Source organism: Cricetulus griseus, chromosome 5 (assembly GCF_003668045.3).
Source record: "Cricetulus griseus strain 17A/GY chromosome 5, alternate assembly CriGri-PICRH-1.0, whole genome shotgun sequence".
Taxonomy (NCBI): domain Eukaryota; kingdom Metazoa; phylum Chordata; class Mammalia; order Rodentia; family Cricetidae; genus Cricetulus; species Cricetulus griseus.
This window is the reverse complement of record NC_048598.1, coordinates 34,665,012-34,691,100: the sequence shown is the minus strand read 5'-3', so window position 1 is coordinate 34,691,100 and position 26,089 is coordinate 34,665,012. Positions and strand designations below refer to the sequence as shown.

The following is a 26,089-nucleotide window of genomic DNA, read 5'->3' as shown; positions in this document are numbered from 1 at the left end:
ACACACACACACACACACACACACACACACAGGACCTATTAAGCCTGTTGCCATTTGTGTATATGGTTTCAGGGATGACCACTCTGCACTGGACAACCACTAATGGGGTCATCCTTGGGAGACACTAATTCTCCTTCCAGCAGGCAGCAGTTGCCTGATATTTCTTAAATCTAGGAGAGGGCTTTCCCCCTTGCACACTAACAGGTCCATTGACATTGCTATTGTTTCTTCCTGGGATTCTGACCTCCTACTATGTTCCTTGAGCCACAGAGGCAGGAGATAGGATACAGATCTATTGTCTGTCTCCTTACAATACACTGAGCTCTGCAATGTGTCCTATTGTGGTTTTCTGTGATGTTGCCTTTCAGGGGTTGAGGGTGGGACTCTATTGCTGAAGATACAACACACTTGGGGCACATGACTTAGATTACTCAAGCTAGATCTGCACTGAAGGCCTCTTTCTTATTGTCTAGCTTTCATGGTTCCAGAAAACACTATGCAAGCTGCCAAGGGAGTGAAGCAATTATAATCCTAGCCAGCTGCCACACCTATGAGCCACAATTATCAGCATGCAAAAGCACAGCAAGCAGAAATATATGAATATATCGAATATGGTGCAGTTCATTTTAAAAGTCTTTTATAGTTAGCCATGGATGGCCAGGTAGTCTAGGAAATGTGGAAAGAATATAAAAGTTAGGGAGCATATGATTTCTGACTTGGGTATTGCTGCATGAGTGTGCACTAAAATTAAGCTGGAATTAGGACAAAGTGTAGGAAAAGGGAATACCATTTGAGAAGAGAGAATAAAATCAAAGGCAGAACAATAATACAAAACACTATGGGAAATACTATAAATGAAAGATTTCATGGGTTTGACAAGAGACAATGCTGGGAGTTAGGGAAGGACTGGGCCATATTGTTGCATTTTGCATATTACACCAATGATTATAATAATTATACACATGCAGTAGGATATTACAATTGAAATTTCATTTGTGATACTGAAATAAAGAGAGGTGCTATGCTAAAGTGAAGTACTTGACAAATTGTAGCATTTATAAAAGAAATATTTTGGGACTAGTTTCACTACCATGCACCCTTCAGTTAGGTCAAGCCTATAAAGAGTGGCCAAAGACTGGAAACATCAAAAGACTTTACAAGAGTGAATTTTGAGAAAACTGTGAGGTGCATCCCCTGTTCTTTATGATGGGTATGGGTAAGGGAAACAGGGAGAGGTTTGACTCTTTCTGGATAGCTAGATAATGAGAAAAGACTTAAGTGTTGGCAGTGGAACAGGAATGTAATGCTTTCAGAGTGATCTGCACCCCTAATTTCTAATGTTTGTACATACAAAGAATGTAGGAATGTTCTTTGTAGTAATGAAGAGGCCAGAGCAACAAAAATTCCTCCTTAGAATGGGCTGGGGAGGTGGTTCAGTGTGTAAAGTACTTCCTGTATGAGCTTGGAGAACTGTTTAAACCATCCACCATGTAAACCAACTGGGCACAGTGGTGCATGGCTATGGTCTCAGTGACAGGAGGAACTTCAGTTGGCCAACTGGTGAGCTCCAGCCTCAGGAGGAGACCCTGTCTCAAAGAATATGGTGAACAATGATAGAGGAAGACCACTAATATTGACCATTGGCCTCTGTGCCCTTCTCCACAAGAACTCCTTGACTGAAATTATAGGTGAGGGCCTCCTCTGAGATGAAGAAATCCCTTTAAGGATTCCTCAAAGAAGCAAGATACAAACATCTGCCAGGTTCACATAATGGATAACTAAGATGGTACTAGAATGTCTTACCTCCTTTGTACTCCTGTGTCTATATCTTACCTCCTTTGTACTCCTGTGTCTATTCACCCAACACCCAAAAGTTAGAGTTGGCAACAAATACTTGAAAATCTGGCAATGTAGTAGGTCCAGAGTTTTCACCATCCCCTAGTTTTAAGTGTCTTTGAATAAAAGGCAAAAGAATCAGTCTTTTCATAGTCCCATGCTCTCTCATGTGGCACACTTTCAATGTCAAAATGCAACCAAAATGGATTCTAGAAAACGATTCTGCTGGTTTTTAACTGATTAGATGACTTTGAAACAATGACTTGGTGGCCTTTTTTTTTTTTTTTTTTTTTTTTTTTTGTCTAACATGTTCCTCATGTCCTATCTTTTGACTTTGTATTTCCACTACAAATACCTTCCTTAGAGCATCATTATATCTTATAGTAACTGGTATCCCAAGCTTGGTCTCTGCCAGGCAAGTGATCTGAAATTCCATGCTGCATAGTGCTGGATTTCACAATCCACAGCACTGCTCTAAGTGTTATTTTTTGAGAACAGTTTGCAGGTTCTCTGTTGCTTATAGACTAGAGTATAAATTCCTTAGCTTGACATTTAAGAACTTTGGAAAACTGAGCTGAAAAATATTTCTTCCCATAACTTTAAAGACATGTTCTCCCAGACTTCTGGTTTTCAGTAATTTTACCAAAAATTCCAGTGTCATCCCATTTTACTCCCATGCTGCCCTTCCCCATGTTTTTTGCATGCAACCTACTGTTTTGTTTTCTAGAAGTTTTTTAAGGGTAGAAAACAAACAAGCAAAAACAAAACCAAGCCTTGATGATCTGATAATTTGTGATGTTATTAAACTGATAAGTTTCTTTTCAGGGATCTTTACCATTAACTGTCCTGGGAACTGGGTGGTATCTCAGTCTTCATATTTGTTTTCTTGTCTGGGGACATTTTCTTTTATTATTCCTTTGATAATTTCCTCCCTAAAGTCTTTATTCCTTTTTTTCTATAATCTTGTACACTGATTCTTTTGTTCTTTATATATATATATGTACATATATATATGTACATACATACATACATACATACGTACATACATACATACATACATATTTGTGTGTGGGGGGGTGTGGAAGTCAGAAGACAACTTGCCAGGAGTGTGTTCTCTTCTCCCACCATGGATGGTCCAGTGATAGAATCCAGGTCATCAGGCTTGGTAATAAGTGCCTGCACCTGCTTCTGCCAGTTTGCCAGTCTGATTCTTTCATCATCTGTTACACTTTCCTGTGACAGTGACTTTATTTTTCATATTAGCTTTTCAAGCTCATTCTTTTTGTTTCCCCCTTCTGCTACTTTGTTATTATTTTATAGACATATAATCTTATCTTCTTAAAAATACTGATTTTACTTGTAAAGTTGATTTTGCTCTAAACACTGCTCTCTCTCTAGTTGCTTATTTTAGTCTTTCATTTAGGGTACTTTTTTGGTAGTTATAAGATACTTGGATGTATGTAAAGAACTCAGTGGAAACTCTGTTGCTGGAATGAGCCCACAAACTAAGGAGCTCCATTGCAGAATCTTCCTGGCCAGCTGTGTTTCTTTCTTTTCTTTAAACATCTTTATTGAGAGATAATTCACATACAATAAAAGCCAACCATTTAAAGCAATAGAGTTTTCAATATATACAAAACTATGCAATCATCACCACAATCTAAGCTTAAACTATTTTCATCACTCAAAATAGAAGCCTGATACCCCTTTGAAATTATTCCTCTTTCAATGGCTTTTCTATATCACATCTTCAGTCTTTGGCAACTATTAATCTCTATGGATTTTCCTATTCTTGCCACTTCTATATTCTACAAATGGAAACACAATATTTAGAAGGCTAGTGTTCAAGATAACAGTTTCACACAGACTGGGGATTGTTGTGATTAGTTGTTTTCTTCTCAGTGGTGGGGATGAAATGTATGCTACACAGTGTTATACCCCTTGGAATGTGCCCACAGTCCATGACAAACTTCTTTCAATTAACATGCTTTCAAGGTTAAACATAGTCATATACATTGTAGCGTGTTTCAGTAGTCCATTCTTTTTTTGTGAATGACTAATATTATGTGGATATATTATGTTTGTATATCCATCTGTTGATGGTCATTTAGGTCATGCTCACTTTGGTAATCCTGACTACTATAAATAATGTTGCTGAGATCATTTATGTACATGTATTTGTATGATATGTTTTTATCTGACATGTATTCATCAGTGGAGATTTTAACGGAGAAACACAAACATCACTACTATAAATCTTTTTGGGGGTGCTTTAGTTTCTCTAATCTATGTGATAAGACTATCTTGAATGCTAATCTTTTAAAGGAGGGGAGGATCTGAACTCTTCCAGAATTCTAGGAGTATGTGTACTAAATCAAGCCTCAATGACAAATGCTAGCTAACTGATTATTTCTCAGTATCCATCCTTCTCTCTGAATTTAAGAACAGATTCTTGCATTATTGGGGGGCATAGTGTACCCAAATATAAAAATTTCCAGTCTCCCTTGCAATAAAAAGCTAGGAATGAATAAACAGGAGTCACTGGACAGTTTCATGGAAATTCCTTTAAAGAGAGACAACTCAGTTGGCAGTAGGCCATACCTTTATAAAGGTCCCTCTTTTCATATGTCTGAAACATAGAACAGCTACAGCAATCATTTTATGTTCATGAGGAGCTCTTTGAAGATCTTTAGGATGGCACACTTGAACTTTTATGTAAGGGGAAAACATACCTTGTTCAAGTGTTTACTATTTTAAGTATCTGTTAGTAGATCATTTATATCTTAAGTGATAAAACTTCAAAAAATCCAAAATATACAAAGAACTCAAGAAGCTAGTCTCCAAAACACCAAACAATCCAATTAAAAAGAACTAAATAGACAATTTTCAATTGAGGAATCTAAAATGGCTGAAAGACACACAAGAAAGTGTTCAACATCCTTAGCCATCAGGGAAATGCAAATCAAAACAACTCTGAGATACCATCTTACTCCTGCCAGAATGGCCAAAATAAAAAACACCAATGACAGTTCATGCTGGGGAGGATGTGGAGAAAGGGGAACACTCCTCCACTGCTGGTGGGAGTGCCAACTTGTACAGCCACTTTGGAAATCAGTATGGCGACTCCTCAAGAAAATGGGAATCAGTCTACCACAAGATCCAGCAATTCCACTATTAGGCATATACCCCAAAGAAGCACATTCATTCAACAAGGACAGCTGTTCAACGATGTTCATAGCAGCACTATTTGTAATAGCCAGAAACTGGAAGCAGCCTAGATGCCCCTCAAGTGAAGAATGGATAGAGAAAATGTGGTACATTTACACAATGGAGTACTACTCAGCGGAAAAAAACAATGGAATCTTGAAATTTGTAGGGAAATGGATGGAACTAGAAGAAACCATTCTGAGCGAGGAAAACCAATCTCGAAAAGACAAACATGATATGTACTCACTCATATGTGGATTTTAGACATAGAGTAAAGGATTACCAGCCTACAATCCACACTGCCAGAGAAGCTAGTAAACAAGGAGGACCCTAAGAACATGGTCCCCTGGAGAAGGGGAAAGGGTCAAGATCCCCTGAGCAAATTGAGAGCTCGGGAAGAGGGGGGAGGGAGATATGAGAATGAGAAGGGAAGAAGAGGAAGGATGCAGAGTTCATGAGGGAGCAGAAAGGTTGAGTCAGGGGAAGAATAGAAGAAAGGATATGTGATAGGTAGGGTTTTAGTTGGGGAGGGTGGAAGGGGAGGCCGGGAGGGAGAGGGGAACTAGAATTGTCATGTAAAACAATCTTGTTTCTAATTCAAATTAAAAAAATGATTTAAAAAAAACTTCAAAAAATTCCTTCTGCACAGCAACTATAACTGATCATTTAATCTATCTATGATTCACATTTTTCTAGTTTTATTAGTGTTCATAATTAAGCATCTAGTGTAAATTTTAAGACAAAAAACAGACTTTTATGCATAACCTAAAATACTGAATGTTTATTTCCTCTGTTAAGTATAAGAAAGCAGGCTGAGCAAGCAATGGAAAGCCAGCTAGTAAGCAGCACTTCTCCATGGCTTTTGATTCAGTTATTGCTTCCAGGTTCCTACCTTGAGTTCTTGGCCCGGCTTCCCTCAGAGATGGACTGTAAAGTAAAAGCTGCAATAAACACTGTACTTCCAAAAGCTGGTTTTGATCAGTGTCCTTTTCATAGCATCAGAGAGCTGGACAAGCTAGAACATGCACCCAACATGGGTGCACCCAATTCCATAAAACAAATACTAGATATAAATCCATACATTAACTGTAACATAATAATACTGGGTGACTTTAATACCCCACTCTCACCAACTGACAGGAGATCCTGACCAAAAATAAACAGAAACATTGAGCTAAATAATAAAAGTCAGATGGGACTAACAGTTATCTGTAGAACTCCATCCCAACACTAAAGAATCAATATTCTTCTCAGAAGCCCACAGAACGTTCTCCAAAATGGACAATGCAACAAGACACAAATCAAATAGCATCAAATACAGAAATATTAAAATGACATTGTATTCTATGCCAACATAGTGGAATTTAAACTAAGTATCAGCAAGAATTCCAAAACATATACAAATTCATGAGGATCATATAATAAACCTTTGAATTATTAACAGGCAATTGAAGAAATCAAGAAGGAAAAAATACTCCGAGGATTGAATAAAAATTAAAACACAACATACCAGAAACTATAGGATTCAATGAAAGCAGATCTAAGAGGAAAGTTTACAGCTAAAACTACCTACATTGTAAAACAAATCAGAGAGTTCTCAAATAAATAACAGTGTACCTTAGGGCTCTGGAAAATCAACAACAAGCTAAGACTCATTTTAAAGTAAGATGTATGCAGAAAAGTAATGAGATGAACACACACAGACACACACAGACACACACAGACACAGACACAGACACACACAGACACACACAGACACACACACACACACACACACACACACACACACACACACACACACAGAGAGAGAGAGAAGAGAGAGAGAGAGAGAGAGAGAGAGAGAGAGAGAGAGAGACAGACAGACAGAATCAATGAAAGGATGAGATAGTTCTTTGAAAAGATATAAAAGATCAACAAAAAAATTGTTAAACTCACCACAAGAGACAGAAGATCCTGTTTAATAAAATTAAAGGGGACGGAGAGCTGACTCAACAGTCAAGAGCAACAACTGCTTCTGCAGAGGACCTGGGTTTGATTTCCAGCCCCCACATGCGGTTAACTTGAAACTTCAGTTCCAAGGGGAGCAAAAGTACCAAGAGGGAATTCCTCTGGCCTCTGCAGGTTTTTGTACAAATGTGATACACAAAATAAATAAATCTAAACAGTAAAAAAAGGAAATCCAAAGGGATGCATTACAACAGACACAGAAGAAATTTTAAAAATCATAAGGACATACCTTAAAAACTTAAATTAAACTAAATTGGAAAATGTGAAATGCAGAGATAAATTTTCAGATGCATATGACCTACTCAAATTAAATCAAGACAAGAAAAACAACTTGAACACATTTGTAACAAGCAATGGGATTAAAGCAGTAATAACACATTCCCCAGCTAAAAGCAGTCCAGACCCAGATGGATACAAACTCTACCAGACCTATACAGAAGAACTAACACTGATGCTTCTCAAACTACTCCATAAAATAGAAAACACAGAAGGATATGTACTGAATTCTTTCTACTAGCCAAGTATTACCTAATACCAACACCAAATAAAGACAACAACAATAACAAAATACAATCTTCCTGATATATAAATATAGGTACAAAAATTATACACAAACACTTGCAAACTGAATTCCACACATCAAAAGGATCATTCATTGGTTTCATTACAAGAGCTGTAATGAAACATATGCAAATGAAAGATTGTAGTATTTGATATAAAATTGCATCATCATCTCAATGAAATCTAAGATTAGAAGGAATGTATCTCAAGATAATAAAGGCTGGTTATTGGTACAGGTGTTGGTATCCCTACACTATGTATAACATAAAATGAAGAAAAATTTGAAAGTATTTCGACTAAAATAAAGAAAGACGGCAAGGGTTTCCAGTCTCTACTCTTATTCAGTAATCACTGAAGTCATAGCTGGAATGAGAGACAGACAGACAGACAGAGAGAGAGAGAGAGAGAGAGAGAGAGAGAGAGAGAGAGAGAGAGAGAGAGAGAGAGAGAAGCCAAAGTATCCTTACTTGTAGATAATATGATGTTATGCATAAGGGACCCTAAAGACTCTACCAGAAAACACTTAAATCTGCTAAACATGTTTAGTAAAATAGAAGGATCCAAAATTAACATGCAAAACCCAGCAGCCTTCTTATATACTAATAATGTACTGAAAAAGAAATCAGAGAAACAATCCCATTCACAATTGCTTCAAACCAAACCAAACTAAACCATACCATAAGCTTTGAATAAATCTAACCAAAGAAATGCAAGGTATCTATAATGAAAAAATTTAACACTGGAAAAAGGAACTGAAGAAGATACTAGAAGGTGGAAAGACCTCCATACTCATGGGCTGGCTGAATTAATATTGTGAAAATGGCTACATAGTGAATTCTAAGTCCAACTATTTTTTCCTTTCTCCTTTCCTCTCTCTCCCTCTTAAAAAAAAAAAAAAAGACTGATTGATTGAATGTATATGAGTGTTCTATCTGAACACTGAACACTCAGGTACCACTAAAAATGGTTGTGAGCTAACATGTGGTTGCTGAGAATTGAACTCAGGACCTCTGGAAGAGCAGCCAGTGTTCTTAACTGCTGAGCCATCTTTTCTGCCCTCCTTTCTCTAAAATGTTTATCTTTTATTTTTGAGATTATAATATAATCACATCATTTCTCTCTTCTTCCCTTCAAACTCTCCCATATACTCCTCCTAGCTCTTTCAAATCCATGACCTCATTTTTCATTAATTCACACACACACACACACACACACACACACACACACACACACACACACACACACACTCACCCACCCTGCTTGGTCTACATACATAATGTAACTTGTATGTATGTTTTCAAGGCTGACCATCTGATACAGGATGACTAATTAGTGTGCTCTCCACTGGGTAAGACTGTTTCTCCAGGCCTCAGCATTCCTTAGCTGTCTGCAATTCTTTGTGTAGGGCTGAGGCCTTGTGGTGTCTCTGACTACCCGGAATGTCTATTGTTGTTGCCTTTGATTAACTTATGTTTGGGCACTCATGTGAATGAAATGTTGTGGGTGTAGCATTTGATCTTTCCCACAGAAAACTCCCTGATCCTTTGGCTCTTACCACCCTGATAACGATAAGAGTGCAGTAGCGGCACACACACCTTAGCAGTAACCAACAGCTCTCTATTTGGACTCAAGCCCCCTCAACAAGAGGGAGACTGGCACTGGGAACCCAGGCAACTACCAGAGCGAGTGAAACCATGGATCTTGGAGAACTGACAACAACCACTTTGCTAAACCATAATATTCCTAATTATTTCTATTTGTCCTTATATTCACAGATAACTGCGGTCCTCACCCCTCATCAAGAAAACTTTTTGCAACAGACAGAGATCATTACAGAAAAACACAACCAATGAAATATAGAGTTGTGGAGTCCAGTCCCTATGGGTACATCTAGACAGACTTTTAAATTTCACTATTTTCTACATGGTCCACAGATAAGAATATATGATAAAACTCAATATGGAAACAATTTTAAAATAAAACTGAAAATTCTCTGCCTAGCAAATCTATTAAGGTGACAGAAAACAGTGTAATTAGAAAAAAAAATTAACCCTAAATCCTCAAGTAAAATAACAGTATCAAATATGAAGGACAGACAAGTTTCAATCTAGCTCTACTACTTGCTTAACTCTGGACAGTTTCTCAGTCTCTCTTCCTCCAGTTCCTCAACTACAAAGTGAGGGTGACAACAGCACCCAGGGTTGTAGTACACAAAGCAGTTCATGGGAAAGCTGGTGCATACCGAGCACTCAGCAAGCACTGGTGATGGCAATGAGTTGTTGACACAGCAGTTCCATTCCCAAAACTATCAATGCTATGAGAAATTAAGATGGGATTGAGCATATACTCTATTATTTCAAAAGGATATTATCTTTAGAGAGTTAAACATGCAAAATTTACTAAGTTAGCAGTTCTAACTACTAAAATCCTTGCAATTCTTTTAAAAAATGTGTCTTCTACAAGTGACACAACCGCCAAGACTAATTTTCTATGCTACACACTAGAACCGTATTGTAGCAAAAAGCATGTATGCTAGGAAAATGCCCATGGGAAAGTATCATTTTTGCTATTTACCAAATGTGTGATCTTGGACAACATTACTTAATATCTCCATGCATCACATTCTTTATCTATAATCATAAGAACCTGTTTATCATATGAGGTTATTATGGAGACTGAATAAGATAATCATATGTATCAAGTACAGTACTAAAACATTTTCCAGTTATCATCTGTTATCCCCTTAGAGTTGACTGAAGAAAAAGAATTTACCTAGAACCAGAAGAACTTGACTTTACAGTAACAGTATATCTGATCTTAAAAACTCGTTTCTCTCCACTCTCTTGTATTTATATGCATTTTACACTGGTTGACTACTGAGCCAACATTTTGTACCTTGTCTCAATATGAGCAAGACAAAAAGCAAATTTTGTTCTGGTTCATTCTGCCACTGATACAAAGGTACAGAAAGTTCAAGAGCCTTGTCAAAAGCCACTTTATGCTAACAAGGGGGTGCATACCTTTAATCCCAGCACTTGAGAAGCTGAGGCCGTTGAGTTTTTGTAATCCAAAGCCAACTTAGTTTACATAGCAAATTCCAGGCCAATTAAAGCTACATACTGAGACATTATCTCAAAATAAGTAAATACTGCACTCCAGTATCTGATGTCTTTGTTTTAAACAAGTCATATCCTACCTGTCATCTGCACTTCGAAGGGATGGAAGTCGAAAGCTTGTGTTTCTGTCAAGCTTTGACTGGCTTTTGGTCCTCTTGATAGAACCTTTCAGGCGCTTGCTGAAGAATCCCTAGAATGAAAAGGCAAGAGTGGTGGGAGAGAGAACTACTCGGGAACCTTGCCTTCTGCAATGAACTTGCAAAAGGGGTTTACATTGAAAAGGAAGGACTGGCACAGAATTTAGTTTTCAGGTTTTTTTAAAAATATATTTTATTTATTTATTATGTATACAACATTCTGCCTTCCATGTATATCTGCACACCAGAAGAGGGCACCAGATCTCATAACAGATGGTTGTAAACCACCATGTGGTTGCTGGAAATTGAACTCAGGACCTCTGGAAGAGCAGCCAGTGCTCTTAACCTCTGAGCCATCTCTCCAGCTCTAGTTTCCAGTTTTTATAAATGCTGGTTGTTTGAAACTTCTTGGTAATGTAATGAGGGACTTTTTTCTACTATGAAAAACTGAGATAATTAAACATGTTGATAGCACCAATCTTAGTTTTTATACTATTTGTGGCAAAAAAAAGCCACAAGTTTACAAATAGACTTTTAAAACAGCAACAAAACAAACATACTGTTTTCTATAAAATTTATCAGCAATTCCAATGGAAATGACATCTAATGATTTCCTTAACTAATAGAACATTGTGTGCAAAGTCCCTGAAGTGGGGAGGTATTTGCAGTACTGGAGAAATTGAAGATGCTACTGGGGGAGGATGGAGGAGAGTTAACTAAGAAGTACAAGGACTTGTATTGCTAATCTCCAAAGTATTATAGAGTTTGTTCACCTCATTGTGGATAGTGTTATCTATAAAATGAACTCAAATGCAGATAAACTATTTTACATGAAATACAGATCATCTATAAAATCATTAAAGCACTGAGAAGTTAAAAAACATGTTCATATGAACTCACAGTTTCTGTGACCTCAAGTACCAGATCAAGCCAGCCCAAATTCCAGCAGGATTGGGAGGGGCCCATGAGGTCCCAACTCTACCCAGCCAAGAAGTACAGGCAATTCAAAGCTGCTGACTAGCAGCTTTGGTGGCGCATGCCTTTAATCCCAGCACCCGGGAGGCAGAGGCAGGCGGATCTCTGTGAGTTCCAGGCCAGCCTAGAGTGAGTTCCAGCACAGCCTCGAAAGTCACTGAGAAACCCTGTCTTGAAAAAACGAAAGCTGCTGACTGAAGCAGTGTCAGTTTTCTTCAGGGATACAAGCCCTGACAGGATGCCCATGCTCCGGGGGATAGCCATACACTATTTACAAACTGGCAGCACTAAGTGGACGAAGTAGGTTTGAAATAGAAAAAGAGTAGATCAAATTGGGAGGAAAATGTGGTGCTAAGGAAAATACTCCTTAGCATCTGGGTAGCTGACAACAGATCTGTTCTTACTTTGGTGTTTCTGCCTTTGTAGGTGGTTGGTGCTTTCCTCTGACAGATGTTGGATATTTTTACAACATTAGGACTTGATCCACTCATGAGAGAAAGATGAAAAAAGTTACTTAATGAATAAAGAAAAATGCTTATGACATATTCAATTATTCTTTCTACCCAGAAGGGAAACTGTGACTCATGGTGTAGCTCAGCAGTTCAGTAGGTGTAAGGTCCTGGGTTCAGACCAGTGCTAGAGACAAAACTAAACAAAATTTAAAAGGAAAATGAAAAAACATGTAAAACTGTCATTTGCCTGATGTGTTCTTCAGTATTGTACTAGCATCATGATGGAGAGTTGCCATTAGTTTTCAAGATAAATGCCCTATTTAGCATGTCTCATCAGAATTGTTCCCTCATCAGTGGTTCTCAACCTTCCTAATGCCATGACCCTTTAATACAGTTCCTCATGGTGTGGTGGTCCCTAACCATAAACTATTTTGTTGATACTTCCTAACTGTAATTTCACTACTGTTATGAATTGTAATGTAAATAACTGATATGCAGGATATCTGATATGTGACCCCCAAAGGAGCTGCAATCCACAAATTGAGAACTGCTGCCTTATGTACTCAGAAATGTATTCAACAAGCAACACTTAATGACAGGTTCTAATTGGATTGTTAGGGGTAAATGAGATTTCACGAATGACTTGACCAAATATTAATATACTTCTAGTAAAAATACAGTTATGCAATTGGCTGAAAAATGTCATAATAGAATTGATTCATCTAGCTCTTGAATTTTACCTTTTATTGGCATTTATTTCATCATACTGTAATATTTATTTTATTTCTTGTATAGAATTTTACTATCTGTTATAAAGAAAATAAAATTAAAACAAATGCAAATTTCATCTTAAAGGAGCTTATAATTTAATACAGGATTTAGACACTATATATAAATATATACATAGCCTTATTAGAAGACTTGAAATGGCTAGGGAAAGAATTTCTGAGCACAGACATCTATCACTAGAAACCTCTAAAACTGAGTATCAAGTAGAACAAAGACCGAATAAACCAGAATAGAATATCCAAGAACTGTGAAATGAGTACACAAGAAATAGCATGTATAATGGGAATACCAAGAGAGAGAAAACAATGAACAACAACAACAAAGAAAACCAAAAATCTATGAAATAATAGTGACTGAAAAGTTCTTAATATCAGACACCAAAACAAGATCCACAGGGAACACCAGGCAGCAGAAATGCCCCAAACAAACTAAAGATATCAAAATTACATTTAGATACATATGTGTATCTTTTTGGTTTGTTTGTTTTGTTTTTGGGACAGGGTTTGTCTGTGTAGCCCTGGAGCAGGCTGGCCTCAGACTCCGATCTGCCTGCCTCTGCCTCGTAAATGCTGGAATTAAAGGTGTACACCACCACCACCCAACATTTAGGCTTGTTTTGTTTTGTTTTTCAAGACAGGGTTTTCCTGTGTAGCTTTGGAGCCTGTCCTGGAACTAGCTCTGTAGAGCAGGCTGGTCTCGAACTCACAGAGATCTCCCTGCCTCTGCCTCCCAAGTGCTGGGATTAAAGGCGTTGGCCCCTACACCCAGCATTTAGGCATATTTTAAAAAGATCTATGTTATTTGTATTGTATTTCATCTGCATGTATGCATTTGTACCACAAGCACGCCATAGTAGTTCAGAAAAGGGTACTGGATCCCTTGGAAATGGAGTTACAGACAGTTGTGCACCACAACCATGGGTGCTGAGAACCAAGCCTAGTCTTCTGCAATGACAATGAATGCTCTTAATCCCTGAGTCATCTCTCCCCAGCCTCAAGTTAGCTATATTTTAAACCAAAGAAAATCAAAGTAATGAGTAAATACTGAAAGAACCCAGAGGATGGAAGAAGGAAATTGCCTGAGTGCAGAGGAATGATGATAAGAATAGCTTCATGCTCAAAATACATTACAAGCTTTCATGAAAACAGTCTTATGCAGCCCAGCATAGCAAAAAAAAAAAACTTTAAAAACTTTAAAAAAGAAAGAGAATTACATCTTTTCAGAAACCATGGAAACAAGACACATGGCATAAACTATTTAAACAGGTGAGAGAAAAAAATGCCACTACCCAAGAATTCTGCAACCTGAAAAACTACTCTTCTAAAGTGAAGAAAGAAGCAGCCACGATTTTCTCAGACAATATTGCATTTGTTGCTAACAGGCTCGCCGAAAAAGAAATACCAAAAAGAAGTTTGGTAGAGAGGAAGAAAATAACTATTACCAAAGTGAAGGAAATCTAAATGATATACTACAGAAGGGGGAAGAAAGGGAGAGAAATCTAATCAATGCCTATTTAAAACTGCAAAAGGCAGGAAAAGAGACAAAAACAGACAATGAACAGAAAATGGTAACAAATATGTTAGTAATCCACCTCAATAATCACTTTAATATTAAAGGTATAAATGTATCAGTTACTAAGTAACAGGACTAAACTATGTGCTGTTTAAGAGATGTTCATATAAAATATAGACTCAAACAGATGAAAGATAACTGGACTATAAAGATGTAACTCACCAACACCAAAGAAACAAGAGCAGCCACATTACTTTCAGATAGAAGAAAGAAGGTACTGAGATCAGCAAGGTAACTGAATGATGAAAAGGTACATTTTCCCCAAAGACAACAAATTCAATGTGTATATACCTAACAAAAGCATCAAATAACACAAGGCAAAAAATGATAAAATTGCTAGAAGATGACTGTACTGTATGTTATTATTGGAAACTGTAAAGTCTGTTATCAGAAATGGACAGATCTTAGAGGCTGGATGTTAGAGATCATAGTTAAACTCAATACCACCATCAATCAATTGAATATAACTGACAGCTATGGAGTTTTTCATTCTATAGTAGCAGAATAAATTCATCTGAAGGTCTTATAGAACATTAATGGATAGAAACATTTAGGCCATGAAACCTACCTTAACAAATTTAAAAGAATAGAAATCATGTAATGAATGTTTTCAAACCACTGTGGAAATAAGGAAAAGAAAGATGACTGAAAAATAAGTTTAAGTTACATAATATGCCTCTTTCTTACTAAAAAAAAAAAAAAAAAGCTTACTTATTTATTTGTGTGTGCCATGGCTTATATACATAGGTCAGAGAACAACTTGTGGGAGTCAGTTCTCTTCTTTTACCATGTGGGTTGTGAGGTTTGAACTTGAATCCTTATTCTTGGCAGCAACCATATATACCTGCTGAGCCATCTTGCCAGACCAAATAGTATATTTCCAAATAACATATGAGTCAGGAAGGAATTAAATAATTAAAAGAAAACCTTAACTATATGAAAATGAGAACAGCACATCTAAATTGGTGAGGTGCAGTTAAAATAGTAGTTAGAGGGGAGTTTACAGCATTAACTACATAATATATTAAGAAAGAAGATCTAAAATCAATAATATAAATTTTCACCTTAGGAAACTAGAAAAATAGTAGCAATTAAACACAAAGTAAGTATAAGACTAAAAACACTGGATTAAGTCAATAAAATTGAAAACATGAAATCTAGAGAAAAATTACTGAACCTAATTAATATCTGGTTCCTTGAAATGATCAATAAAATTAATAACACTATATCCAGGCTAAGAAAAAAAGAGCATCTAAATTACTAGTATCAGAAATGAAAGAGGGTATATTGCTATAGATCTCATCAACATTAAGATGATAATAAAATGCAACTCTGTGTCCAAAATTGTGGTAGCCTAGATGAAATTCCTCAAAAGTTACAATCTGCCACACTCAAAGAACAAATAGCCAATCAGCCTGTTTTCTGTTTAAGAAGCTGGGCTTCCTAGTATATGCCTGTAGTCCTAGTTACTTGGAGCACTGATGTAGGGGAAAGATTGCTTGAGCCCAGGAATTCAAGGCCAGCATGGGCAACATGGCAAGACTTGATCTTGAAAAAGAAAAAGAAATAATTGACTCAATGATTAGTTCTTGAACATAAATTATCAGGCAAATAATTCTAACTAGTGAGTTCTACCACACATTTAAGGAAGAAATTATACCAATTATTTATCACCTCTTTTGGAAGATATAAGTAAAAAGGATACTTTTGTTTTGGGTTTATAAAAACAAAATCTGAGTGGTTGGTACAAATTCCCCATATCATCACTCCCCCTATACATGCATAACCATTCCCATTATCATCAGCTCACGCCCAAGGGGCTATCTATTAAAACTGATAAATCTACTTTGACATCATTATTGCCCAAATGCCATAGTTTTCATTAGAGTCCACTACTGAGGCTTTGTTTTACAGTTCTGGAGAAATGTAGGGTGATATGTATGCACATTACAGTACCATTCAGAGTATTTTCACGGCCCTAAAAAGTCTCCTGTGCCCTACCTCCTCACCTGTCACCATCTGCAGTCCTCATGTTTTTGGTTATCTCTGACCTTTTCATTGATTCTATAGTTTTACTTTTTCCAGAATGCCATATAGTTGGACTCCTATAATACACAGACATTTTAGACTGACTTTTTTCTTTAAACAACACACAACTATGCTTTCTTCTGTTTTGTCTGCCTTTGTTTTCTCTCTAGTCTTCCCCCTGTTCATGTTTAGAAATCTCTGTAAGTCTTTAAGCTTAGAGACTGTTTCCTCAGCTGTGTCTGCTCTAACAACAGGCTCATAAAGAACAGTCTTTGCTTGCTACAGTTTTAAATTTCTAACATTTATTTCTAGTTCTTTTAGAATGCTTTCCTTTCTACTTATATTGCCCATATGTTTGGGCATGAGTCTACTTTATCTGCATTCTGATCATAACTGCTTTAAATTTTTGATTTGGTGATTGCATCTGAATCTCATTCTGCTATTTTCTATCTCTTAAAACTTATTTTCTACCTTTTCACATGTTTTGTGACAATGCAAAAACTACATCTTTCTTCTTAAGGGAATAAGAGATAGTTTACACTGGAGCCATTTTGAGTGACTTTGGCCCTAGAATACTGATTTAGGTTACCCCAAATTTTATGTTCCAATGTGGAAAACAGTTTCATGGAATTTTTATTGTTTTTACAAGAAAGAGAAAGTTATAAATCAAGGCAATGAATCAGAGGGTACATCAGAGAGGCAGGTACACTGAGATGGAGAAACTCCTATGGGCTCATGATGCTATCTGATGGCACTCTTAGCTTTTGGATTGGTAGAAGCTAGTTGCCTGCTAAATCAATAAAAGTTCAAAAACAGAGGATGAAGAAAGGCTATTCTAGAGGGCTAAAATAAGATAATTAACCTCTGGACCTACAATATTCCAACTCTCCGGAGTTCTGAAATTCCAATGGGCCAATCAGTCTCTCCAGACACAAAACTCCCCTTTCTGTTCACAGGTAGACACAGCTTCTTCTCAGGAATTTTCATTCACATTTTTTTCTTCCTTTTTTCTTTTCTTCCTTTCCCCCCCCCTCTCTCTCTCTCTCTCTCTCTCTCTCTCTTGAGATAGGGTTTTTTCTGCATAGTTCTGGCTGTCCTGAACTCACTCTGTAGACCAGGCTAGCCTCAAACTTCCCTGCCTCCCAGGTACTCGGACTAAAGGTGTGCACCACCACAACCTGGCATGATTTTTTTCTTGATAAATAGATAAATGTAACAGGCGAAAGGAACCATGGCCAAATGGTCCTTTGGTAGTGGTAGTGGGGTTGGCAAAACTCCAGTCTTGTGACTAGGTCTTGGGCTTTTTGTGAGCTTGTATTTAGGACTGAAAACTTTCTCCATGTATTTTAGTACCCATCCAGGCCACCTGCCTGGCTTTAGGTGGAACAGGTTAGCAAAGGAGAGCCAAAGTCCATGCCCCCATCCCCCAGACTGGTTAGCTTAAATAGCTTCTTCCAGGGAGGAGGATCTTGTTAAAGACAGACTACTTTTGTCTTATTTCGAAACGTACCCCCCCCACTTCTCTGCTAGAGGAGAAAAGGGGGGGGGTATCTATGCTCTTCACAGTGACTGCCCATCTGCCCCAGACACAAGCACTGGTAGGTTCAGATTTCCCATCCTGGGTCTTGAGTACTATGTGTTATATTATTTTAAAAGGTCACTGTGAGGTGTGTGTGTGTGTGGGGGGAGGGCTTGGTCTCACCCTAGGGGAAAGGATATCAAAATAGAACAGCCTAGGAGAAGATGCCATATGCTTAGAAATACCTAAATGGTAAACTACCCACAGCAGAGAATACTGTTGCTTATCTCACACTCCTTTTCTTGGTTTTATTTAATGCTTAAAAACTCCACCTCTTATATTTCTAAAACTTTTGCTAAAGTATAAACTTTAACTCAAAATCTGTGAGGTTTAAAAATGCCAATCAGAAAAGGTTTGCTTAAAATCTATAACAAGAGGGTTAATAGTTAAGAGTCTCTATACAGATAATCTTAATTTGCTCTAGCATACCGTGTATGTAATTTGGATCCTACTCTTGTTTAGGAAATGAGTATGTGTCTGATGGGCTCACCCTGGAGTATCATGTGGCTTGCCATCATCTTGGTTGATCACCTGGAGTAAACAACAACCACATGGCTTGCTGGCAGCCAGTGACTCAGTCATTATCTTTACTAAAGCTAAAGAAAGGGCATGCCATATGACTTCACCGTCATCTTGTTTAAGGCAACTACATGATATGAATCAACTAAGGCAGTACCCATAGATCAACTAGACCAGCAGTTCTCAATCTGTGGGCTCCAACCCCTTTGGGGGTGTCAAATGACCCTTTCATAGGGGTGGTCCAAGACTATTGGAATACACACTTATGATTCATAATAATTGCAAATTTATAGTTATTAAGTAGCAACAAAAACAATTTTATGATTGGAGGTCACCACAACATGAGGAACTGTATTAAAGGGCTGCAGCATTACTGAACTAGACCCACTGAGCCCTCTGCTTATTATTGTATCTCCCTTTTATTAGACTAAGGAGTTAACACCAGTCTTCCAAGATGGTTTGTTTTGAAATTGAGTCATATAAAAAAATGAGTCATATAAAAAAACTTGGCATTTTTGTAAAAGCAAATTTTAAAAGGAAAAGTAAAATGAGGTTTCCAGTTGCTTAGAGAAAGAGATCAATTTATATCCATTTTCTAAAAATATACCTAATTTTGAGTATTACTGAATATTAAACAAATTTTAAGTTTACTTTAAATTTGTTTTGACTTACTTGTTTCAAGCTTAAGTTTGACAACACATACAGCTCATTTAATTTGGTTATTTTGCTTTACAAATTATGCCTCTGAACAACCAATCTATTCTAAAATAAAATAATGATAAGAAATATGCCTTACTCCTGTCAGTATGTGGTGACCTACAGAGTTGTCCACATACAAAAGGAGAAAAGTGGTGGCTTTTGCCTTCTTTGTAGTTCAGTTTGTGTTACATACAAATGATGTTAGATCTGACATGACTGCCTGATGACTTTCATCTGCTGCTTGAGTATATTGAATAAAAATGTAGAATTCCCTCCCTCATTTAACATATTATTGATTCTTTGTGGATTTCACAGCATGCATCTCAATCACATTCATCTTTCCATCCCTTCACATCTGCTCCCTTGCACCCTCCCTCCCAAGATAAAACAAAATAAAATTAAAAAGAGAAAAGAAGAAAAATCTTATCATGGAAGCTGCAGTGTGACACATGAAACCCTTTTGGCCACATATCTTTATTTGCAAGTGTTCATTGCAATGAGTCGTTGGTTGTTTGAGGCCCCTGGTTTCTGCCACACTATCAATATTGCTAGGCTGGTCAGTCCACCAGCTCTCCGAATCTTCTACACCAGGGTGAGCTCTCTAGCGAAGCCCCATGCTAGCTGCTGGCTCACCAATGCAGTAGGCAGCAAGGGGCAGGGCTGGTTCTCCTGCTTCCATGTCCTCAGGCCATCTTGCCCACACCTACACCACCAGGGCAAGCTCTACTGCGTTTCCAGGTGAGGGGCAAGGTACACTTTGCCAAGTGCTGCAACTGGTGAGAGGCAGGGCCAGCTCTCCCACCTGCCACAAGTACAGAAGGTGGAGGGGCTTTCCCCGAGCCCATACCACCTATGGCAGATGAGGGTGGGGCCTCCCCAAGTCAGCTCACCCATGCCCCTGCCCCCCGTCGATGGGGTCAGCTTTACTGTGTTGCCCACTCTTCTGCTGTAGGTGTCAATGGGGTAGGGGAGGGCATTTTTCCCTCTCCCTCATCACCATGTGGCAGACAAGGGGGCATGCCCAGTTCTCCCACTCTCATGACCTCAAGGCTGGCTCACCAGTGCCCCCCAGCAGCAGGGTCAGCACTTCTATACTGCCTAGATGAGGTGCAGGGCCAGCTCTCTCACTGTCACTACTCAGGGGCCCACTTTCCCATCTGCCTCAGGTGGCAAGGGGCAAGGGGCAAGGGACAGGGGTGAGGGGTAAAGGGAGGCATTTTTCCCCTTCCTTGCTGCCTTGTGACAGACAAGTAGTGGGGCAGCTCTCCTACATTCACACCCTCAGTTCTGGCTCACACATGCCTCTGCCAGCAAAGGTGTAGAGATTTTTAAAAGGTTCTGTTAACAGGGTTAATTTTAGAAAACTTTGTAAATTGCAATCATTTACTCTTGACAAGGCAGGCACTGTCTCTGGGTATATACTTTTTAAATTGGAAACTGAAAATCATTTCTTTTGGGGGACTGCAACTTAGAACTAAACTGTTTCTTGGAATATATGCATAACAATTTAATGTTAACAAAATATATACTAAGTCATGTTTTCAAATACTAGATTTGGTTATTTAAGGTAACAATTCCAATTTAAATTTTTTTATCTTATCAAATTTTTCTAACCAAAATTTTTGTTTTGCTTAAGATACTCTGTTCATTAAATAATAGCTGACATTGTTAATATTTAATACAAATATATGAAGTTCAGCATACGTGAAAGAAGGAGTATCACTTATAGACACCTTCAGTTCAGATTCATTCCTTGGATGTCGACTTTAATTGATTTCTCTTGCAACGCTTCCAGGTGCTTGTTCCTTATGCAGGAGGCTGATGTGATTACAGTTACCTTATCCTTCTACAGAGCTCTGGTACATGATATGGTTGGAAAATTGCATTTAACTCATGTTAATGTTGATATAAAAGTTTGCCTCATGTAACTTTATCTCTTACTGTTCCCCACAAAGTTGTATGGTTATTACCTACTGAATTATGTTCTGGATCTTTGCTAACTGTTAAGTTTTTTCACAGCCCCTTGGATGGACCTCTTCTGAGGCACTCTCACTGCTGTTCCCCTCGTCCCCTTTCTATCAGCCAAAAGATCTGCACCTGAAACCCTAGAGCAGTATGGGTGACGTCTGAAAGGGGACTAATGCACCATGGCCATCCAATTCATTACTCTTCTTGCTACACTGGATATGGTTTTGGGGACTCAGAACTAAAACTGGTGGACTGAAGCCTCCTTTGCATCAATTAACCCCTCTGTCTTAGCCCAGACAATAGCCTTCAGAAGCAGCTCCACTCCTTGACTGCTGCAGCTCTCCAACATCAAAAGGTCCAGAGTTTACTACAGGTAAGGAAGGATGTGTGTCCTCCTCTGCCAACATGCTGCTTCCAGGCCAACAAATCCTAACTGGTTTGAAGGGGAGCCTAGAGACAGGGACTAGAAAAAATTTTAACAACAAGCCTCCTCCTATGTCTGGGCTTCTGGTTCCCTCCCACTCTGGCTCCTCCCCTGGATCACTCCTTTCCGCTTTGTTATCCTCATACTTATGTTTTAGCCCCGTCTTTTAAATGTTTCACTTACTGAAATTTTGGTTAGAAAATTTTGATAAGGTAAACATTTTAAAAATTGGAAATGGTACTTTAAATGACCACATCTAGTATTTGAAAATATGACTTAATACATATTTGGTTAACATAAATATTTTATTTACTTCTTTCATCCTACACTTCTGCTAGCTCATTTTGGTGCAATACTATGGACCAATCACTCACTCTGAACCAACCCTGTGCTCATTTTCTCTCACCTGCCTGCTGTCTTGCCTCCTTTCCTCCCCCTCCCCCAACCTTCTCCAGACAATCTCTCAGTTCTACTCTATAATGAAACCATCTGCTTACAGCCCTCTAATAATTATTTCTAGGTCTCTAGAAATATAGGGTGGCAAATGCCTGGTCCATTTCAGCCATCAAGTTAGGACTCTTGCCCTGCTACTGAGGACTCCTCTTTAATGGGCTCAGAACTACCCCTTCTGACAGAGACTCTCCTCAGCATAAAACAGCTATAATCCCCTGCCCTGCATTTTCATATATTCTCAGGGTTAGGAATGACAGTATCTTGCTGAAGGACTACACTTTCCAGCTCCCTGTGCAGACTATGCAAGTCGTTTTCATCCATTTCCACCTCATAGGAGACCACATTGTAGGCATTTTGGCTATCTATACATGTGGGGACAAATATGCCTCCTCACCATGAACAAACATAGTCCTGCCTACGGTCAGACCAAGCCTGTCTTTTTGCCTTCTCTCTTTCTACAGCTGCTTTTTAAAAGGGTACATGTTTTTCATTTCCTCTACCTGATATTCAGTGGTACACAGAAATTGAAAGGATGGGGCCTTTCCTCTTTTTATCATGATTGTCTCACATTAATCCATAAAATTACAGCTTGGAGTAATAGTATGTTTGAGGGTTACGCCATTCTGATTTAGCATCCTTTACCTCTCTCTTTGTTGCCCCCAATATGTATATTATTACTAAGTCTTTTACATGTTAAAAGTCCCGGAAAACAGGAGCTTACAAATACTAGCTGAACAAAGATTCAGGGTGAAAGCCTGTTGGACAGGAACACAGAACCAAGTTTTCCTCCTGGAAGCCATCAAACCAGAGGAAAGAAAGAAACCTAGAAATAGGTTTGGAAATCACAGAGATTTGTGACAGTTTGTTTAAAGATGTGTCCATTGGTGTTCACAGTGATACTTGGTATGTTATAGGTGCTTGTTAAATATTTGTTAACTTAATGAATTTACTGGAAGCTTTGTGCATACTATACTGGGACTGGGTAGGTGTTTTCCAATATGAAATACATTTAATCTGTGCAACAATTCCATGAAGCAGGTATTCAATAACTTGTTCAGTTTAAACAGCTTGTAAATGCTGAGTTAAGATTTAAACCTAGCATATGACAATTTTTTTTTTTTTTTTCGAGACTGGGTTTTCTGTGGCATTGGAGGCTGTCCTGGAAGTTGCTCTTGTAGACCAGGCTGGTCTCGAACTCACAGAGATCTGCCTGCCTCTGCCTCCCGAGTGCTGGGTTTAAAGGAGTGCACCACTACCGCTCGGCATATGACAAATATTTTAAAATGTGTCATTTATTGGTGTTTTTATTGAATATCTATTACTCATCATATACTTGAGTCATTTGACACATCAGTGAATAAAATAAAAAAATTCACCTTTTTAAAACTTACATACCAGCAGAGAAAGATAAACAATAAATAAGAACATAAAAAATAAAAGGCAAGTGCTACTGTAAATTAGAGCCAGGCAGAGTGGCTTGGTGATATTAAATAGTAAAGGTAGGCCTTACACGAAAGACCACATCTGAGGAAGGCTTAAGAAGGGAAAATAGCCTGAGTCTGAGGGAAAAGCACTCAGGCAGCAGAGGCAGGCTTGTAGAGGCTTCAAGGTAGAAACCTGTCTACTATGTTCAAGGAAAAGCCAGGAAATTGGTATGGTACAGTGGAGGAAGTGATGGGAGGGAAGCGAAAGATGGAATCACAGAGAGTAAAGTGTTGCTCTATGAAAGGGGAAGGAGAGGGAATAGTGTGCAAACCCTATAAAAACCCTTTGAAGGTGATGGGTGAATTTTTTTGACAAAAATATCTTTTCTCATGAAAAACAGGTATAATGACTTAATATGTCTGCAGTAAAAATGTGCAATTGATAGTAATTGTTTTATTAAAAGCAGACTATCTCATACAGAAGATATGGGATCCTTAATAGCAGATTTTGAGAGTAAGTAGCCTCACTTTCAAATTCTGGCTGTTAAATTGCTACATGTTGCTTACTCTCCACATTCTAAATTCCCTTCAATGTTCTAAGCACTGTACCTTACTTTCCCCACATGTATTGTACTATCATATATATTAAAGGATTATATATGACAAAGAATGCATTATCTGAAGAAAGGAGAAAACAAGCAGCAAAAATTCCCAGTGTTAATTTGACTTAGTAGAATTTGTCAATGCAGTTCCTATATATACAATCAAACTAAAGTGAACACTGCTAAAATTACTTTTATACTTACCTAATCCTGGGGTTACTGAGCATTAGAAAAGGCAACTTTCATACATAAAATTTAAAAACAGATGAATACCAACATGACTCTCACATTATAATATCTATGTTCTAGTGATATAAAGAATATAAAAGATGCATCTGGAAGTTTACAACAAAAACCCAGCAATGTAAATGGAAACAAAGAAAGGCTATACACATCACATCTCTTGACACCAACCTTAACTGAAAAATAAACACTCAAAGATGAACAAACAAAACCATAAAAAAATTCCTACCATACTCAATTCAGGTAGAATTATAGCAAGGTTTTGTTTAAAAATTATAGTATATAATTTTAAAATATAGTACAAAAATTCATCATTTGCATAAGCCCATCGTTATGGTAATTGATAGCACTAAGTGACTTACTTTAATTAATTGGTGATCACGATTTTCCTTCAAATAAAGACTGAAAGTCAGCAACTGCTGGCAAAATAAAAAGCCAAATGCTGCCTTTCTCTGGAGCTTGGTAGATAACAGAAAGACAATAACAAAAGTTGTCTACCACCCATAAATGAGAGTAACCCTGGAAGACTGAACTTGGTTATCCGGCCATGATTGGTGGTGGAAATAAAACTGCTGCTATGCAACAGCTCTCTGAAGCCTCAGTGGAGGGAACAGGAGACGCTGACATGTGGGTATCCTGGCCCTGCTACTGCTCCCTTAAGACAGGGAGAAGTGGAGACAGAAACATGTTATCACCTTTCACAGGAAAACACAGGGATGTGTAATGAACCTCTGCTTGAAACCTCACATCAGAGACCACACAGCATTCCAAGTGATTGGGGAATTTTAATAGCATTTCCTTAAAATGTTTATGCTAAGAAAATGCCACCCTGTCTACTAGGAAATACTCAGGTGAGGACTGTTTTCATTCTTGCTTTTCAAGTTAGTTTAATTAGTAAGTTAATCTGTATATTTTGTATGTCTTATGACTCATTGTAATTTGTCTAATTAGAAAGACTAAATTTTGTCTATAATATTCCCATATATTCTCTCTTAGTTATCTTTAGGAACCTGTTAGATATTTAAATAAATGTTGATTAAAAGATAACTATAAAAATTAGAAAGAAAAAGGGAAAGGACAATTGAAAATACTAAACTCTACCTTCCACAGTCATCATATTTAATTTTTATAATTGGAGTCCAGATCAGATGGGAAACAAGGTACTGTTAATAACAACAAAAATTTGCAAAGTATTCTATAGTTAACAAATAGTTTCAACATTGGTGCCACCCTTCCCCAATTTAGACATCAGAGAGAAAAAAAATTCTATGAAATATCAAACTATAATTGTTTTCCTAAGCCTATAGATGACTGATGAGAATCTTAGGGCCTAGGGTAGGATGATCTATATTTTTTGTTTATTTGTTTCATTTGGTTTTTGCTGTGCTTAGGTTCAAACCCAGGGCCTTGTGTATTGTAGGCAAGAGTTCTACCATTGAGCTGCACTCTGAGCCAAGAGCTCTGTATTTTACACAAATTTCAAGATCCAGTGTGAGCA

At 37.8% G+C, this 26,089-nt stretch overlaps 1 protein-coding gene across 2 annotated transcripts in view; it reads right to left on the bottom strand.

Annotated features, from left to right (window-relative positions):
• Nucleotides 1-26,089, bottom strand: part of Rasal2 (RAS protein activator like 2) — a 246,104-nt gene that overhangs the window by 49,290 nt on the left and 170,725 nt on the right. For both annotated transcript variants that reach the window (XM_027417286.2, XM_027417287.2), the window contains one exon: nucleotides 10,808-10,917. In XM_027417286.2, the coding sequence (XP_027273087.1) occupies nucleotides 10,808-10,917 (110 nt within the window). The remainder of the gene's footprint in view (nucleotides 1-10,807; nucleotides 10,918-26,089) is intronic.